At 43.8% G+C, this 20961-nt stretch overlaps 1 protein-coding gene across 1 annotated transcript in view; it reads right to left on the bottom strand.

The window, feature by feature from the left end:
• Nucleotides 1-18535, bottom strand: part of LOC137795085 (zeta-sarcoglycan-like) — a 296918-nt gene extending 278383 nt beyond the window's left edge. Inside the window, exon 1 of the mRNA XM_068592345.1 lies at nucleotides 17861-18535. Within this exon, the coding sequence (XP_068448446.1) occupies nucleotides 17861-17899 (39 nt within the window). The 5' untranslated portion in view covers nucleotides 17900-18535. The remainder of the gene's footprint in view (nucleotides 1-17860) is intronic.
• Nucleotides 18536-20961: the final 2426 nt, after the last annotated feature.

The raw sequence follows: 20961 nt of genomic DNA, 5'->3' as shown, positions 1-20961 counted from the left end.
ATGAGCCTCGACAGCAACGGCCGAAATGCCAAACTCGAGGCCTCAAAACAACATTTCACAAAGCATACAAAAACTGTTTCGAAATATATCTTGATATGCGAATTGATCACGCAAATAAATAAAGGCCTTAGTGTCTTGGGCATGTACGGTGTTTGTGAAGGTGCTTTGGCACGTGTGCACTGAATGTTGAAGTCATGTAAGTAATACATGTACCATTCCAGATACCTGTGTATAATTGTGTGAGGTAAATAGGAGTTCCCATAGGTATGCGTATGCATGCTGTGTTTCGAGGTTTTAATACACAAGCTAGTTAGCTAGTTAGCATACTGGTTTTTAAAGAGAAAGAAATAGCTCCATACCTAGAGAACGATGTGTCCGTGGTGTTTGAATCTTCATGGGTGTACATGTGTGGTTTATGGGTGAGACCCTTTTTGCTCTGACAACGAGGGATCGATAGACACAGCAAAATTCACAAGTTGCTTTTCAACAAATAAAAGCTGGTCAGAGCACTTCGGTATTCTTCTTTTATTTTGTTCCGAGGCAGCAGCCCCCCCCCCCTCCCCTCCACTGTCCTCACAGACATATCTGAGATTGTCAGCACTATTTCGTTTCCTAGACCTCGGCCTCTGAGAGGCGAGTAAAGCGTGGCGCTGAATGAATGCCCCTTCACGACTGCGAAGGTGAAAAAAAGAGAAACCTCTTTAGGCTTTTTCAAAGAGAGCGCTTCCTTTCTTGTGACATCACTTTCAAATGGAAGGAAGATGGTAAAGACTGCCTCTTCTTGGTAGAATTACAAAGGTTGTATGCATAATGTCCTTGAAAGGAATCTGGCACAAGTGTAGGGATGCAACACACACACACACACACACACACACACGGATGCAAACTGAAAGTCAAACACACATCAAACCCATCCGATACCGACGCTATCTGCACCCGCTTTCATGTCTAAGGAAAAATCAATACAGACAAAAAGTATGCGAGAGGAGAGAAGGAAAGACGGAAAGGAAGGAAGAAAGAATGAACCCCCCAAAAAAGCATCATTTCTGAGGAGGTGCCCCTCAAAGGGAATAGCAGAGTATCTATTACACATCAAAGCCGTCTCACTTTCTTTTCTATCCCTTCGTTCTGTTTGCCTTCAATAAAGAGAATAGGGTTGAAACTGGCGATGAAAGGAATAAAACGGAAAAAGAAAATGTGGCGGAGGGTCACAGTGGGAACAGGGCGAGACACACTTACAACGTACACTGATGGATTATTTCTCTGGTGTGTTAAGGCTCAAACACATGTATGTCATAGCTATAAAGGAATGCACTCACAGCGTACTCCATCTGACATGCTCGTGTCCAAACGCTAAAAGAGGATTTAGATAAGTAGTTTTATGTCTTTTGTTCTGTCTATGGTCACCTTTTTTAGCATTCAAGCTACGCGGCTCCCTTTAAATTGACTGAGCCAAGATTTATTAATAACTTCAGCATGGAAAATGTGTTAGGCCTCATGCCAACTGTTTTTTTTCCCCCTTCTTCGTCTGTTCGAATATTGTCATCATTAGACGTATTTGGAATGCAATGTAATAAGGATGTTACGGAGATGGTAACTGACACTTGGCTCATGTGTGAAATCCATAAGCACCATCTTACACTCATGCCTGTGTGATGGTTGGTAATTGGAAGAAAACCCAGAGAAATATATAAATATGTGTATAAATCGCATTGGGTTTTTTCTGCAAGTGAGTCAATCTCAACTCGTTATTCAGCCGTAAGTTGTTTTTTTATTTCAAATGGTGGTTGTTTGCCGCTGAGAGGAAACATTCCGCTTGTTAACGGGCTTTCTTTGTAGAGATGTCGGTTTGACTTTGGGACAGAGAGGATCGCTTCAGTGCTGCACACTCAACGATGACTGGAGATTTTGGATTTGAGAGCGCCTGCGATCTTTACAAATTCACACTTCTTTGCGGCATGCTTGGACGGGATGGAAAGGGTATGGAAGGGACGATAAAAGCTCAACCCATACAAAAAGACCAAACAGCTGACATCAAACCTTTCAAATGCAGGCATATGCCCACAAATTCAGACACCCACACGCACACACACACACACACACACACAAACACACTGCACGGGTGAATGCACACAAAGCATCAAAAGCAAGTGTAAGGATGTCAGAGAATCAGAGAAGGCAAGATCAAGCGGATCCCCTTTAAAAAAAAAAAGAAAGAAGTGACATCAGTAGCACAATGTCAAAATAGGTGTCTTTGATGTCAAGAAGAAAAGGTAATAAATTATTATCCCAAAATGCAATTTCACGAATGTAAGGCGCATGAGCTGCCCGTCCTCAAACAACACGTGGAACTATTTCGGAGCGAGCGGGTGCAGATGGACGTGTAGCGAGAGGGAGCAACAGCACCTGGATCGAATTCAAATCCCACACCTCAATGCTGGCTCAACACGTGCGCTACTGCTTTTGCTAATCGTGACAGAAGCGAGAGCGGGTCTCCGACTCGCCGGAAGACCGGTGGTTCGATCTCAGACAAGACTCTTCCACTCCAGTCGTGTTCAAGAGGGCTCGGGGGAAGACGCCGGGGCTGAAATTACTCCGCGCCATCGGTGTGTGAATGTGTGGGATGGAGCTTTACTTTCGATCCCGATGAGCGAGCGGCACCTTGTATCATGGCAGCCTCTGCCGTCAGTGTGTGTGTGTGAGTGAGTATGTGCGTGCGTGTGCGTGTGTATGTACATGTGTAGGTGTGAAGCACTTTTACGGAAGGTGCAGCACAGGTGCAACACACACCACACACAGGCATAGCCGTCTGCGCACACACGGTATACACAACTAACTATGTTTGGATTCAGTCATAATCCACTATTGTTCAGAATATGATAATATTCTGAATCTGATACGGGTCATGTAAACATCATATTCCGTTGGGATCCTTCCGAATTTAATATTTTCCGATGAAGATGTGTGGGATATATTTGTGTTTCAGGAGCATTCTTTGGGCGTGTACACAGCGCTGTTGGAATATGTGTCTCAGCGTATCGTTGTATTTCCCGTCAGCTTGCTCCACATTAGGTCCAGCTCTGTGCATTGTGCACAAACCAGTCGGTCAGATGGGAGAGGAACTGAACCCAAATATGATTTCACTGTGATGTATGTGACAATCCATCCACAACCTCACACATGTGTCTGGCAATCTTAACCAGGAAGGGGAAACACACACACACGTACACACATACAGCTCCATCTTCAGTGAAAATGTGAAGGGATAATATGATGGCAGATTACCTCTGTGGGGGGTCAGATCTCAGTACTCGGTGTTCTCATTTGCGAGAGAGTCCTGCCTTCGAGGTGGAAGCCTCACTCTGAAGTTTGCCAGCCACTCACTTCCAAGAGCTCCTACACAATCTGTTCCCATCGGGCGTCACTCCTTTGCATCGTGCTCAGCGGGGGAAAAGTGTAGCTGTGTTCATGATTTCTTTTTCCTGAGTGATACCATATGACTCTGTCCATTTCAAATGAAGACTTAATCCAGGGTTCCGTTTCTCATCCAAAGAATGCAAATCGATGCAAATAAATGCCATCTTTGATTGCAAAGGCAACGTTCGGACTGATCATAATCAGAATAACATAAAGAAGCAGACTGTATTTTCATAACAGCAATAAATAGAGCAACGAACTGGATATGAGACAGATGCATGCAAGTCAATTTTCCTGGCAGGTCTAAATTTGTCAAGCAACTCAGTATTTCATTTTTTTTTTTTACAAATCTTCAGGGATTATGGCAACTGTTATTTTTGTTGGGAAAATTTTCCTGGATGTCTTGTCCATTTTTTCACTATTTGGGATGTATGCTCTATCCAATTCATTCAGTGTCTTTGTGAACTCCAACCTGTCCTCCTTTCTTCATTATCTAAACCTTTCTATAATCCATGTTCACCTCTTTCTCCCCTCCTCCTCCCACCCCCCCTTTCACCCTCCTCTCTCTGTCCTCTGTCTATTGCTGCATTATCATCACTCTCCATCTGTGGCTCTCTGAGGCGCAACACAGCTCCATCACTTCATCTCTCTCCATCCTTCACTCCCTCCCTTCCAAATGACGGGGACAGGCGTCGACAAGGACCTTGTCGCATTCTGCTTTATTCCTCCACTTTGCATCTTTCGCAGAATATTATTCTCTTTTTTTTTCTATGTATATTTTCAGTTCCTCCAACACTGTGTCCCCCTGATGTACATTGGATTACCTAACATGAGTGTAATCACCATAAATGCATATCAATATGAATCTAAACTGTATTTAACATCTTTTGGGAGTAATCACAGGTTCAGTTTGGCCACAGTGAAAATCAACTTGGTGTCAGGACTCTGTGAAAAATATCCATCTATATGCAAGCAAAGCCCTCTTCAGACAGGCATCAGGCAGCAAATCTGTCACGATATCTGTACATGCAAGGGCAGAATGAAAAGTGTTTATGGTCCCTTTTACGGGATGGGAACATTATATAGGAAGGGACATGTGCATATGTTAATGTGAGGTGTGAATGCAATTCAAGTGAATTAAAGGTGAAGCATGTGGTAAGCATGTTAATATGAGATGGAAAGAGAGACCAAACCATCATTTGATGGCTTGCTGTTTCCTCAAAGTGTGGCGGTTAGGCTCACTGCACATATGAAATGATTGTATCCCCTATTTCCTTCTTCTTCTTTTTTTTCACCCTTGCTCTCGATTAAAGTCAATTATAGTTTCTCTGCATGAAATCTGTTCAAATTACTGCAAAAGCAAAGACGGAAACAAACGGCAGATGATAAAACCAGCCAGACAGCAACCTTGACAGTGTAACGTTAATCACAAAATGGTTCAAGAAATGTCACACTTAGTGTTTGCTGAAGGGCACACACAACGCACCGCACTCCATTTCCCTGTCTTCACACTACCCAGAATAGATTTCGGTGTTGATACTTTGGCCTGCATTTGCATCAGCTGCAACACAATTAGAATATACTTTGAATAAAGGTTTTGTTAATTGCCCTCGAAATAAAAATGAATACAAATTCAATCCTTGACTTTTTACTACTGTACACCCACCTCGTCTCCTCCCAGCTCCCCACCCACACTTTCTCTCTAACTCCCTGTCTGTCCCGCCATGTTTCCTAGAGCCTATTTCATGCCCCTGAAATCTTGGCGCCAGGCCTCGCTGGCATATAGCTCCACTCATCCACCTCCATATTGCTCCGTCGTTACGCTCCATCCATCCCTCCATCTTTCCTCTTCTCTTCCTCCACTCCTTGCCACTCCTGCTTCATTTGGCTCATGATGAGGTGTCACTGCTCTGCCCTTGAGTGGGCGAGAATCCCCTCTGACGGGAAAAAAAAAAAAAAAGTGTCAGCGTATGCGTGCGGACGCCGGCGTGTGTGTAATGCGATTGCCTGTTTCTACTGCATGTGTTTGTGTATGTTCAGTGTGTGTGTGTGTGTGGCCCAGTCTGGCCCCTGGAAGTGACAGACATCAGGATTGTGCTGTCACAGCAGGGGAAGCGATGATTTACTTGTCAGGGAGCTGAGGGACAGGACGGCAGATAAAGCGTGCCGATAAATGCAGCATGCTGCTGGGATTAATGTAAAGATGCTCGGCTGGCTGGACTGCTGGGACACATATACAGTACAAGGACCAGTGATGCAGAGTGAGCTGCAGGGCACGTGTTGGTTTTACAAGGACTCCCATCCTGTCATCTCCCTGTCGTTCCCTGGAGGGGACGACTCTCGAGAGATCATGTTGTATGATGCTTGGTTAAAAGCACTCACGACTCAATGTCAAATAAAGCTGAAGAACGTGGACTAAAATGGCCCGGCCTGAACTAACTGAAACTCAACTTGGACATGTCTCGTAAAGTGAATCCATCGCTATTTGTGCTGGAGTGAAGTTCTGTTGTAAAACCAGAAGGGTCTGAACTAAGCCAGACGAGACTGGACTGCCTTGTCTTCCTTGCTGACAGTGAACATGGTCATCATCGAGGCAACAAAAATAAAATCCCCCTGCCCTAATATTTCCTTTGACTGTGATCTTGAGATGAGTTCATGTGGTTCAGAAGGTAACAGGCAGGACAAGATGGCGGTTACTAGCCTGTCATTACGGTGTCACTTCCAGAGTCTCTGTGAATGATAGCCGGGCTGGTGCACATGATAGCAGGCTTTGCTGCAGGGATATGACAAACTAAATGTTATCTGGGGAATAAAGTGTCACATGTGTGCAATGGTGGTTGAGGAAAATGGAGTGATAAGGCTACAGCAGGAACATGGCTGTTTTTGAAGAAGATAAACATTTAGCGAGAGCTCTTTGGACGTTTTCTGCAAGATCTTTGTTTAGAAATGCGTTTTGTACACTAAAAGCTAATTACCAGGATTTCATTTGGTTCAGAATAAGGTCCTACATGTGAATATAACAATACCTCTATTTTAATGAACGTTTAGTTTAAAGACACAATAATGAATATGAAGGCAATGAAAAGAAAAAAGTTTATTCTGCCTGTGTTTGCAATGAAGCAACAATAAAGAGGCATTGATTTGTGTAACTGACAAACGCACAGGTGATCCTTAGCCTATCGTCGCAGGTTATAATCACCAGATCATTATTACCTTGTCATTGTAGCATAATTCAATATATAATGTTGTTGACAAAAGGAGTCATGTTGCAATAATCTCCAAACGATCATGGCAATTTGGGGCGAGTTAAATGATTGAGATTAATAATGGATGTAAGTCCGTGTTTAGCCCCGGGCAACGCAGTCTATTAACTTGTCATTGCCGGACAGGGCGAGAAAGCCCGCGGCAGTGCACATAACGACAAATGTAAATGTCTCCTCGTGGTGAGATACACCTCATATTAAAGTCTAATATTCTATATGTAGGAAACAAGCTTGTGGCAGAGGCAGGGGATTAGGCCGCGAATGAAATAGAGCCAAATCATTTCAATCTTATGGACAGGGACACAGTTATTAACTTTCAGGGGGAAGCAGGAGGAAAGGCCCGTGTGGGGGGAAAAAAACTGAAATGTAAAATCCCTTCCCTGAAGTTGAAATTGTAAATAAGTAGAAGTTTGACACAGAAGGTATTAATTTACTGCTAATGATTACATATAGCGTCTAGTTGCATATTTAACATTAATGTAGGCACGTCAGTGGCAGCAGCTGATATAAGCATCACCAGAATCAGAGCAATAGTTTGTATTGTTGTTAAATCAGCTGCAAGCAATCGACCAATTTGACATATAAAGTATGACAGTCGCTATGAGCTTTGATCACTATATATTATTAGATAATGCTTTAAGGTGCAATACACAAGATTCAGAGCACTACGCCACTAAAAGCTCTTCTATGGAAAGAAATATTGAAGCAATGTCTACCTGAGCAGAGAATAAATGTTGTAATCCGAGTTTCTTTGTGCTTTGTTGACAGGCTGTGCGTGTCCTTGCCCCACTAGCTTATGTCTGCCGCTCTGCACTGATCATATCATCATTGTATCATCCTTTACCGGTTCCATGTTGAGAGGCAACATAAATGCTCTCAATTTTGGATACAGCACCTTTAACAGCTTATCAATATCAATCTATGGTGATTGTGATGAAGAGCAGGTTTGTCTAGACACGCAAGCGGCATGGCTTTAGGGATAGCGGTGTCGGGTTGGTCCGACCGCCACTTTGCTCCAGACTGAAAGGCTGAAAACTACAAAGTCACGACTGTTTGCTGTCCTGCTCCTCAAGAGCGGAACGAGCTCCACATTGACATCAGGACAGCAGAAAGCGTCCACATCTCCAATCGCAAACGAACACGCATTTTTTTCGACTACACCTTGAATAAGGGAAGTAGCGCAGTAGAAGCACTTCAGTGGCATTTAAATGGCACTTACTGAGAGCACTTTGTAGCTTAACTTTATTGAAGAAATTGTACTTCCTTGATTCTTGTTTGTACTCACGGTTAAATGCACTTATTGTAAGTCGCTTTGGATAAAAGCGTCAGCTAACTGAAATGTAATGTACTATTGGATGGATTGACATGACAGTGTGTACAGATGTTCATGGTTCCTGTGGGACGGATCTAACAGACCTGTGTTATTGTTGAAATGTTATTATTTCAACATCTATTAAAAGGATTGGCCCAACCTTTTGTACAGACATGCATGGTCCTAAAATGATAACCCCAATGACTTTGCTGATTCCCCTACTTCAGCTCCAGCACCATCATGAGGTTAGCGTTTGCAGTATTGAGTGAAATATCTCAGCTTTTATATAAAATACGGTACAGACTTTCATGTCACTTCCAGGAGAAATATTAACCACTTTGGTGATATCCCTGACAAAAATAAACAGGCCACAATTGTCCAGTGCTTGGCTCATGACCAAATGCCAGCTTAAATATCAACATTTTGGCCCATGTAGCCATGCTGGTGTTTTGCATTTCGCTCGGTAAGTACAGCCCAGCATTGCTGTAAAGAAACATTGACATCTGAACCTAAGATGCCACTTAATATGACACCTGTCAAATAGTTTCCCGCAATCTTTTTTTTCCATGCAGTTCACATCCACAAGATACTCAATACCACGATGAAGTGATAGGAATGGTGAGAAACAGTGTGTGTTTACTGTACTCCAAATGGCAGCAAAGCATGTGTAACTATTTGAGACTTCCCAGGAGTGCTGTGTGATCTTGTTAAACTGCACCCAACCAAAGAATTAAGGGAACAGATGTATTGTTGCTGAGCCGTGATTTCTCTTTTTGGAGCGCTCGCTCGCTGCTGTGAACCGAGTGAGAGTTTATATTCATTCAGCTATTCTCTGCTGCGGTGATTTAGGCGAGCAAGGTGGCTGTAATTGTATATCAATATCTTGTATAATACAGTTGTAACCATAGGCTGTGTTTGTGCACATTTCCTCCAAATGTCAAGGCAAAATGACAGATGTGTGAACTCATTAAAGAAATAAGACACACACACACACACACACACACACACACACACACACACACACACACACACACACACACTTCCAGTCTGCACCTCAACGGAGATTTCACCCAGGCCATGGAAGGAAACTCATGTCTTATATCATCTTTATTTTTAGCAGTACTGGAGCATTGGTAGTTGGCAATCAAACATACGTCTCACACACACACACACACAAACACACACACACACACACACACACACATACACACACACACACACACACACACACACACACACACACACACACATATGTACATCCCATAGAAATGTGTCACTAGCATCCTGAGTGACAGTAGTCAAAACAAGACAATGGTAACAAGCAGAACAATCATCATCTGAAAATAGGACAGGAACACTGTACAACTGCAGGCATTACATAAACTCTAATATGCTGCACAGAAAATGTAGTGCTATATGATTTGCAGTCGAATTTTATGTAGAGACACACCCCTGCATTAGCTCTGTGGGAACACACACATTTGCCGCTTTCTCAGGCACACACACACACATCCGAGCGTCAAAATGACTGCAGTGCAAGAGGGACTGTGTAGCTGCAAGAGTACGTCAGAGTGGACAAAGCATTTCCTGAAGTCGAGGTTGGCGAACATGGGAAATGAACGGTGCACATACATAGAACTGCACGCAGTCACACACACCCCGGGGCTTACCGAAGAAAGGCTGAGTGGCAGGTGGCGAGGTGGAGCATTCGGCACTGGTAGGACGTGCGTGTGTGTGAGATTACTGCCCTGAGTGGTAATCATTGGGCCAAGGTGCAGAGCGAATACGCCTGGGGCAAACGTGTGTTTGTTTCGGCATCTGTGTGTAAATGCAGAGGGTTTTATGTTGATGCTTACACACACAATTCTCCCCACAATATATTATCAGCATTAACTAATGGACGGTGTGTGTGTGTGTGTGTGTGTGTGTGTGTGTGTGTGTGTGTGTGTGTGTGTGTGTGTGTGTGTGTGTGTGTGTAATCTACCACTGTGAGGTGGTGTGGATCCTGGAGCTTCCCTAGGGCCAAGTTCACCACCCTTATGTTTTCTCTCCGCTTACAAAACTCTGCAGTCCACTCTGCCTTCACTTCCCCAGGTACACATCTACGTGTGCCAGCGCATCCACACACACACACACCTACACCTACACACACACACAGCTTTCCTGATTATAACTCAATAATAAAGGCCTCTATTTTAGTAATTGTGTCAGAGGATGCTGCCGGTGTCCCTGAAGCATCCTGAATGCTTGAGTAAACTCTACTTGAATGTAGTCTGTGCTGATTTCATGCAAAGTTTGTTTAGCTTCCAACACCATTTACTTGCAGAGCACACAGCTTAACTGGCAGCACTCACTGGTTTCTGTGAAGCATCGGCCTGGCAGTGCCAGCACATCTTGAAAATAATTAAATTTGCCCTATTCAGCCCTCAGCTTATTAACATTTGCTTTGACCCCCAAAGTCTTTTGGATGCTACACTAATAATGGTAATAGATGGCATGTAGGTTAGCGGGCTGCACAGGCCTGTTTTCTTAACTTTGCATCATGCTACACTTGCTCTGTTATGCTCCACCTTCCTGCGCCCGGAGGATCCATAACTAGGTATCAGCCTTTCTCGAGTTATTAGGAGCTAAACTAATTAAACACAACCACAGTCAGTTGTGGGAAAACACAATACAATATGGTTACAACATAGATAGCATTCAATGCACACCAAACACGCACACTCAAAGACACACATTTAATACCGTTTTGGGCAGAGGGAAAGATTAGAAAAATGAATGCCATGGGCACACAGGTCCTAAATGCAGAAAGAAATGATTGGAAGTGCTCTTTGTCAGCTTGCACAAATTGTTTGTAATGTATTGGCAGACATATGGAAGGAAGTTATTCCATCAGTTTGACAATTAATTGCTTTCTATTGTCAGTCTTGTGGCTTTTGTGTGATATTCATGTGTCTTTGTGCATGTGTGTCCGTCACAAGGCAGTTTGCTGCCTTATCAAGAGTTGGACGAACAGATTGACTCAGATTGTACTTCATACGCAGCAGGTCCAGACTACGTTTAGGCTTCACTTTAGCTCATTTTAGAAATGGGGCAAAAGCAAACCTTCTTCCAAAAGAGGACAGGCACAGGGCCAAAATGATGTTGTTGTATGAAGTACCTTTATGGTTAGAAAGCTACTCAAAAAAAATACATCTTAAAGAATCGCCTAGATTTCATTCGGAGATGTGAAAGTGAAAGCAAAAATGGCAACTTCCCATTCAGGACAGGACTTCTAAGAGGCTACATGAGGTCCCGGTTCCTATCTGTTGTTGGTCCGTAAATACGTCTAATGCACTCACAATAATAATGCCTATAAAGACACTTCTTATTTTAACAAACACAAGCTGTTTTTCCCTGTTTTAACTCTTGGGCTAAGCTGGGCAGCATATGTCACAGAGATACCTCTGCAGAAAACATGCAGGGAAGACGCTGACTTTACACGTTCCATCTATCTCACACAAATACTTTCCAAAATAGTGTTATTTATTTCCTAAATTAAGTGCAGCGTAGCTGGTTAAGTTTACTTTCAGCGCTTCATTGTGTGGCGTTGTGGGGAGCTCATGAAAAAAAAAGAGGCAGACAATGCATGAGACACAGAAGCAATACGGTGCAGCGGGGTTTAACAGTGTCAATTGCTTCACTCTGTTGCTTAGCAAACAGTACAAAACTGCTATCAAACATAAATATTCATGCACAAGAAACAGCTAATTACCTGTAAAATGAACTGATGTGTTGTAAGATAGAGGCAATCAAACGGTTGAGAGAATAAGGAATGTGTAAAAAAGCTTCGAGGAAAGGACAACTCCCCATTCAAACGTGCCTTTACTAGAAAGACCTTTAGTCTGCACTTCAACTAAAAGTTTCAGGACTGTAGAAACAGTCCTTTCCTCCAAAAAGCAAGTTCAGGCTATTCTGCGGCTGTCAAAGGAGTGTGATTAACAAGATCAATCCTCGCTCTGCTCCTTCATCCTAGTAAACCCCTAGAATGTTTGATTTACATTTGTTCAGTCTAGGGATTTGGACAAGGATGCACTTCTGCATGACAACTATCTCAGGGCCAGCTTTCAGAGTTTCAGATGCCGGCCACTGGTGTCTATGAGAAAGACTACTTGCTTGGGAATGTGTTTCAATTTCTTCAGCTTTAATTTAGAAAACAGCAACCAAAAGACTTTACTTTTGAATTTTTATGAAAAGTGGAGGAGGCATCAGCTGTATTGAGATGTTTGTATCATTGAGGATTTGTGGGTGATGAAGGAAATGCTGTTGTTACAGGTATAATAAACTGTGAATGCTAACCATTAGCAACCAACTCTCGCTGGCTACCAACAGCTGCTCCACTGCCATAATTACAACTGGGCAGCAATAATGTTGTCATCTGAAATTAAAACATCGCTAGTATTTTAATATTGGCCAGTGGCCGCAGCCATCAGATTGATCTGGAATGATGTCACATCAATCAATAACAAAATGATGCTTTTGACTTACTTATGAACTCCTAATATTTTCAGGAGAACACCAACGCATATGTGGTTCTAAAGTTGTCATTAGTTTGCACATGGCATAGCTGCTAAGAGGCCTCCAAAAGATTCATAAGCATATTGATAGTTTCTAATCCGTTCAGTGTATTCCTTTTTTAACAATAAACGTATATCAATATATCAATCTTAAAGGTTTTCGAAAAGTCAATTTGTATAATATATGATCCTATATGGGGTCCCAGCCCAAAGGTTCACTCATGCTGCCCATCAACACACTGCTATTGAATCATTTGGCACCCAGGAGGCTTTATTACAGATGTGAGTGAACTTAAATACCTCATGGCCTATCTCCTCGGGTTTCACATGCAGATGTTTGGGAAGGCTCCAGCATCGAGGTCTGTTTGGCTCGCCCACTTTTCAATTTGTGCAGCTGCCACGCTGGAAGCCTCTACAAACATAACTGTCACCAAAAATATAATGTATTTCACACTGCAGCAGCACGTTAAGTCATGAGCTCATGCGTGGTTTATGTTTGTGCTTGTTAGATGGTTTAGCTGAACTGGTGCCTGCTAATACGCAGATGAGGAATTGTGCTTGCTTGAAGGTTAGAGAGGCTGGCTTGGGGTTGGCTGGCTTAAATGAATGAGTAATGTTCTCCCATCCCTCACCAGCTCCTATTGAAGTGCCCTTGGAAGAGGCAGTGAGCCCCCAATTGCTCCAATTGAGCTGCTCAGTGGCCAAAAATGCAAAACTGTAGCTGCACTGGGTGGTTACCAAATGGGGTTATGTGAAAGAGTGCAAACAGGGTGGGAAAGCAGCCACCATGCAAATGCTGGTTCATTCTGGGTGAGGCTTGTGCCATAAGTTGGTTCACTTTGCCAGCCACTTTGGCAGGTAACTGACTATCAATCGGAGGTTCTGTCCTATTCTGAAGATCCAGTTGGCTTGTGAGTAAGTGGAAGTAGGTGATGAATATGTCTAGACTGACAGCCACACTGTCAGCAAGCCAATTTAGAAGTCTCAATCTAATTTGAGGTCTATAATTTTAGGTTGGTGAAAAATAGGTTGTGAGATGTTCGTCAGAATGACAAGTTAGTCAACACGATATTTGGGGTCCTGCTATGACACCATGATGCCGTTAAGTATGGATTTCTTCTGTCTTGCACGGTTACATCAGGGTTAAATTATACATTGGCTGTAGCACTACCAAAATTAAACTACTCCTGGCTTTCCAATACCTCATTCAGTAACAAGTTAAGAGCCTCAGATCTGGAGGGTCAAATTCAATCTGACTGAATGTATTATACTGCATATAATTCATGGTGCAGCTATTACTAAAGATCAATAGCACTTAAACTGCTCCATTGATATTGAAACCCACACTGATTTAAAAGCAGATAGGTCTTTGGACAAATCCACTTGTATATGTGATACGCTGCCCGGCCAAAAGAAAAGTCGCCACCCAAAAAAAGGTCACGCACACTAATATTTCGTTGGACCTCCTTTAGCATTGATTACGGCACGCATTCGCTGTGGCATTGTTTCAATCAGCTTCTGCAATGTCACAAGATTTATTTGCATCCAGTGTTGCATTAATTTCTCACCAAGATCTTGTATTGATGATGGTAGAGTCTGACCGCTGCGCAAAGCCTTCTCCAGCACATCTCAAAGATTCTCAATGGGGTTAAGGTCTGGACTCCGTGTGTGAACATGATGTCTCATGGCTCCCTGAACCACTCTTTCACAATTTGAGCCCGATGAATCCTGGCATTGTCATCTTGGAATATACTCGTGCCATAAGGGAATAAAAAATCCATTGATGGAATAATCTGGTTATTGCTGAACTTGGTCGTTGCTGAACCTAGACCTGAGCAACTGCAGCAACCCCAGATCATAGCACTGCCCCCACAGGCTTGTACAGTAGGCAGTAGTAGTTAAATCCAGGTGGAGACTTTTTTTTGGCAAGGCAGTGCATATTGCAGTGACTTCCCAATGTCCTAATGTTGTCCCTTTTCACTGTTCACTTCCTGGGATTGCTCTTCAAAGTACACATACGCACTCACTCACACTTAACTGACTATAAAAAAACAAATATGGCTTTTCATTAGATTGGATTGCTGTGTGTTTGTCTCCCGTTTACTTTCAACATTTAAAAGGCCGGCTGGCCAGCAAACCTATGGGCACTCCGTCGCACAGTTTTGCTATTCTTGCTCGGACAGTGCATTGATTTAATTTACTACCAAATAAATTAAAAACGATGGTGGTGTGAGTACGATTGGGAAGAATTCATCCTCACAAGTACAGATAAACATGGATAAACCCACATGAACATGCACACGTACACATTTTTGACCTTCACGACAAATGGAGAACACTGCAGGAAACATTGTGTGTGCATGTCTGTGCAAGTGTGTGTGCGTGTGTGTGTGTTTGCCAATTACCAATGCTTTAGAACTGCCAAAGAGATGAAACCAGCTCTGCAAAAAAAACAACCCAGCAGATAGATGGATAGATGGAAGTGGATGGAAATCCCTTAAACTCACCGGGTAGAGCAATGGACTAAAACTGGCGGGGTTAAAGTTTGATTAGTGATCACCCCAATTCTGTTGAAAGATGGTTCCTCTGGCCTACAGCAAGAACTTTTGCACAATAGTGTTAAATACGAATACATGTTTTCAAAAGAAGCGATGTGGCAGTATTCTATGCTACGCCGTTATCAGCGGTAACAGTGTAGCGTAGCGGGGATTAGCTAGCCAGTGGGGCGCACACAATGAGACTCATGTGCATGCGTAAACAAAGCACAGACAACAAGCTGCGATTATAACACACATAGTGAGTGTGACTTCATTTCCTGCTCAGATACACATCACTCCCCCGTTATCTTTACAAAGCAAATAGTCACCTGCTGCTACATTAATGCTCTGAATATGGAGTTTGACACCTTTAACAAATGATGATCTTTCAGTTCTACGGTTTTGTTTGGCGTGTTGCGTTCTGAGTTAATAAATAGAAGTAATTTAACATCCTATGAATATACGATTTACACTTTTTCACATTTCCAACCTGCCAAGGTTTTTTTAATTAATCACACAAGCTTGAATACTTTTCAAAGATGACCAAAGGGTACATGACTCAACTTTGATAGACAGAAACAAGTGAGGTAACACAATGGTTATTGAGCCAATGACCCACTGAGAGTCCTTGCATTTAGAGTACTTAGAACTGTGTGTCTCTCGTCAGAATAACAAGTGTTTGGATATCCGTGAAGAGTGCAACGAAACAGACCTGCTTGTCACCATAGAGAGCAAAACAGAGATCTTTGAGTTTGCAACTTGAGGCTTATATGACATATTACCGTAGTCGTGGGAGATGGCTCATGTAAAACTAAACGCAACTCTGCGCTCATAAGTGCGCATGTTACTCTCTAACATACAATATATTACAATTATAATTGCAATCGCCTCAAGCACAAGATCCGAAAAGACCAGACAGCTCACACATGAGACAAACACATCAATACTCCCACAGTTCTGCAGGTCAAACTCATTGGCGAGCAGTTAAGGCCCCCTTTTTAAAGCAGAATGTCAATTTCCATCTATGGAAACTGCGACCAGCCAGCTGAGTCGAAGTCAATTTGGAGCACTGGATAAGTGCAGTATTCCGGTCTCCCTCTCAGAAATATGATCACATCATGCTATTTAAAATGGCAAACCTCCAGGGAATGTCATTGATTGGCTGATTTAGCCAATCACTGATATGAGGAACAGCAGTGGCAGGAAATGGGCTTTGCTCCCCACATGTTCTGTCTACAGTCCCTGATGAAAGTGTTACATTAGTACAGCATGCATGCAGCATGTCATGTCTGTATAGTGACCTGGACTTCTTGGCTTATTATAGGATTTCCCAAATACTTCTAATAATTGTGGATTTAGTTTCTCAAACTGTTTTCAATACTGCACTGTCAAAAGTGACAGTGCAAATGTGATCTCGAAAATACACCTGCACATGAACACAAAAACGCCAAGGCCACTTATATGCAGATAAATCTCCAAATACAATTTGAGTGATAAATGGATGTTGAGGGAATTAATGATTGGCTTACATTTGGTCCATGGGGAACAGGTGTTGAATGCTCCCCTGGCACACCTGCTCCCAAGGATTTTAGAAGGGTTGCGCAAGATAACCCATGCCATTCACATACACACCCCTTTATCCCGCGTGCCTTTACCTGAACATTATTTATAGATTAAGGTGGAATCGTCTCCCCATTGCGGTGACATCCACGTGAAGAAAGGGGGTTGAGAGGTGGGGGCAAAACTCTATTGCGGATAGAAAGAGAATGGCTGTGAGCTCTTTCTCTCTCTCTCTCTCTCTCTCTCTCTCTCTCTCTCTCTCTCTCTCTCTCTCTCTCTCTCTCTCTCTCTCTCACACACACACACACACACACACACACACACACACACACACACACACACACACACACACACAGGCACGAAGCCGTCGACGGGAACAAGCGCACCTACTAGGTCGAATAATTATTTTCGTCAGTTAGGAACAGACTTTTAAGAAGGCAAGTCGTCATCTCTTCCTTCACTCTCTGCTCTTGTCTTATTTTTTTTTTTATTTTTTTTTTACCCGAACCCCTTTGCACAAAGATGCCGCCCTGTCGGGAAAATCCGTCCCGTCTATTGAGCGTCCCACCGACACACACAACAGCTCTCACTCTGCAACAACTCTCTGTGCACGAAAAGCATATTGGAATTCATCCCACGCTCTGAAGACTGGCATGCTCTCTCTCTCTCTCTCTCTCTCTCTCTCTCTCTCTCTCTCTCTCTCTCTCTCTCTCTCTCTCTCTCTCTCTCTCTCTCTCCCTCTCTGTCCCTCTGTAATCCCGAACCAACAATGCAAGTGTGTGGATTTGTGCATGTGTGTGGTGGCGGAGACAGACCCGGAGAGAGCAGCTCGGATAGTGTTGCAACAAATCCAGATCTGGATACTCTGACTAAGAAAAAAAACAACACACATCCGTTTATTGCACCTGGAGAAGTTCAACATCCAGCTGCCCACCCAGCATCCTTAAGCCATTGGGTCACCCTACTAGCCCAGACCGCCACCCGGTCACACATGCAGCCACCTGCATAGCAGTAGAGCCCTCCACCACCATCAGCTCCTCTGCTGCGGATCAATCCAGCCTGCCACCCAGTGATAACACTCATCCTCCCAGCACTTCCTCCGAACACATCACAGCCAGACACCCGACCGGCCACCCAGTCATCTACCCACCCAGCAGAGGACCACAACTCTCTCCCCTGAAACAAGTGCGCGCCGCCCGGGTGAGAGCGTCTTACCTTGAGCGCCTCTATATCCAAAGACGTCGACCGGTCCATGATAGAGGAGTGAAGTAGCACTGCAAAACAGTCAGGGAAATAGAAGTCCCACTTGCGAGGAAGATGAGAGGGAACGAGATTTAAAAACAGAGACCAAAAAAAAGTTGGAATGCTCTCTAGAGTCCCAAACTCTGCTGCAACATCCCCTGGATTCTTGTTCGGTTTAGGTTATTAATATTCCACCACGGCGACGGATTTTCTCTGTTTCATTCCTCCCGGTGGGTCGATTGGTAAAATCAGGACTCCATACCGTGGAAATCCCCCCCCACCTCCGGTCCCCGGGTTGTCCGTGCAGGGGATGGAGGGAATTGAGGAAGAAAAAGGATATAGAAAGAGAATATAATTATCTGTGCGTAATGTTTCAAGCTGTGGCTTCCACTTGACGATCCGGTATGTCTTTTCTTTTTGTTGTTGTTACATCTGTGTCAGAAATATTCCCCCCAGTGCAGGAATGAAGCCGGGGCTTTGACTCCCCTGTCAGTCGGTCAGCGGATAAATGCCGTTATATCCCGTTGGATCCCAATACATGTGAGTATGATGTGTCTGCTCGTGCAGTGGTCGGCAACTGGAGAGAAGGAGTGCGGATCAGACAGCTGATATTCTGCCTTGCCTGGGCGACTTCCATGCGGCAAACCGCCAGAGATATCAGCTCTCACCGAAAGAAAAGGGAAAGCGAGAGAGAGAGAGAGAGAGAGAGAGAGAGAGAGAGAGAGAGAGAGAGAGAGAGAGAGAGAGAGAGAGAGAGAGAGAGAGAGAGAGACCTGGTGGGAGGAATGACGAAGAGCAGAGATGAGGAGAGCTGCGAGAGTTAAGACGGGAGGAGAAAAGAAATGAAGGTTTATGCTGTATATTATTCCAATAACTGACGCACCGGTGTGTGTGTGCGTGCGTGCGTGCGAGTGTATCTGTGTGTGTGTGTGTGTGTGTGTGTGTGTGTGTGTGTGTGTGTGTGTGTGTGTGTGTGTGTGTGCGTGCGTGCGTGCGTGTGTGTGTGTGTTAGTTCGTGACAGAGAGGGAGGGAGAAGAGCGGTAAAGGCTCGTTCTAATCAAGTAGATGAATCGAAAATGCTGCTTTGCCACTGAAGACAAGAACGAGATTTAAATGCAGAGGCTGTTGCAGAAAGTCTGGGGCTGCTGCCGGTGTGTGTGTGTGTGTGTGTGTGTGTGTGTGTGTGTGTGTGTGTGTGTGTGTGTGTGTGTGTGTGGGCAGAATGTAGAAGCACTGAACTGATACAATATGACTATATGAATATAGGTAAATAATCCTATTGTGACTGTAGATCTGCAAAAAATAGATAAAAGATGAAGCAGAAACTTTTCGTGATACATCCTTTGGCTCATCCTTCCATCCTTCTTTCTTCATTCCTTTCTTTCATTCTTTCTTCCTGACTTTCATTGTTATGGGCACATTTCCGTCACCCTTCTCCTGCATCACAAGGTGTCGCCGCCTGCCGACCGCCAGGGCTTTTTATTATCTGTAGAGCACAACTTATGAATGAGGAGAGGAGCCGAGCAGTCGAGAGGGCGAGGCGAAGCGAGGGGATGAGGAGAGAAGGTGTAGTGCCTATAAGGAAAGGAGAGGAGACAAATGGAGAAGAGAGCAGTGGAGAGGGGACAAGAGGAGGGAGGGAGGCGTTCAGGTGTAACAGCAAAAAGAGCAAAGGAGAGGGAAGGAAAAGAGGAGGTGTGATGAGGAAAAAAAGGAGAGGAGAGAGAAGTATGTTAATGCCTCTGTGTCAATCTCTGTTCACGACAAGTTCAATGCACAATGTGTTATCATCTCAGTTTGTGGCAGATTGTTCTCTTTAAGATGCATTATGTCCCCCAAAAATGAAATATTGTGTACAAGCAAACAGTAAGTTCGATGACAGAATATGAGTTGTACATTTTTTTATTACCAACTGCCGTGCAAGAAATCTGCAGACCTCTGCCATCAGTTGCAATTCAATCAAATACATTTTACTGCTGTCCTCCTAACCTATTAGATATGATGACGTGTCGGGATGGCTGAAGAATTCTCTGCTAGCCAAGCGGAAAACATCCTGCCATGCTGTAACAAGAGCAGATGTGATTATCACTTCACCCAATCCCATTCCGCTGAGGATGTAAACCACAACGATTATTATCCATTTTATAATTGATCAATATCCTGTGAATCTGCAAACGCAGTGAGTTTAGCTGCATTACCAGTTATCTTTTATTACCAAAAACAGTGTATGAGATTAAAAGAAGATCATTAACACGCGCTTCTCGGATATGTCGGCATAGTGTGACGTGAAGGGACAACGGGACGTCCCAGAACTGATGGATGATTGTCAGATTTAGACAAACTCCGATTTTGGAGTCACGTATACAGTATATTTCATTCGTGTCAGCGTTATGTTTTTGATTGGGAAACCTCCATGATGCCGTGATCATCATCAACATCATCCACATGAACATTTCTGCTGTGACTTTAAAGCCTTTAAAGCGCAAGATACCAGATTGGAAGCATTATAACTGCCTCTCAACTTTTCAAGTCCTCTCCTCTTTCCATCACGGTGAAGTGCAGTAAGCTTGTGTTCAATGTAATTGACTTACATGAGAGTAGCCACACATGCACTCCCACATCCGTGCCTTTGTGTAATTTATACAAGCGCACACACAAACACATAGACAGGCCCGTTGAATAGCACACTAAAGAACACAGAGGAACATTTGTTGAGGGAGTCAGTCAGAGATAACGAACATCATATTAATGACTGCCTCACTCTTTCTCTCTGCTCCTCCCTTTCTGTTTGTCTGAGTATCTCCTTCGCTGCTTTTCTTTCTTCGCTCTCTCACTTCCCCTCTTCATCCTCTCTGTTGCTGCTTTGCCTCCAATCTCTCTCCACCTCAACGTCTCTCTCTCTCTCTCTCTCTCTCTCTCTCTCTCTCTCTCTCTCTCTCTCTCTCTCTCTCTCTCTCTCTCTCTCTCTCTCGGCTCCTCCTTTGATGTGGCACTCTCCCAACCTCTCCCTCACTTGTGCTCTTTTGCTATTTTATGCTCCTCTGTAACTCAGGCACCTCCGCCACCTCCGCCT

Source organism: Clinocottus analis, unplaced genomic scaffold, assembly GCF_023055335.1.
Source record: "Clinocottus analis isolate CAN_PGR_092001 unplaced genomic scaffold, fCliAna1.0.p SCAF_27, whole genome shotgun sequence".
Taxonomy (NCBI): domain Eukaryota; kingdom Metazoa; phylum Chordata; class Actinopteri; order Perciformes; family Cottidae; genus Clinocottus; species Clinocottus analis.
Note: the sequence above shows the minus strand (reverse complement) of the source record. Positions and strands in the feature narration are given on the sequence as shown.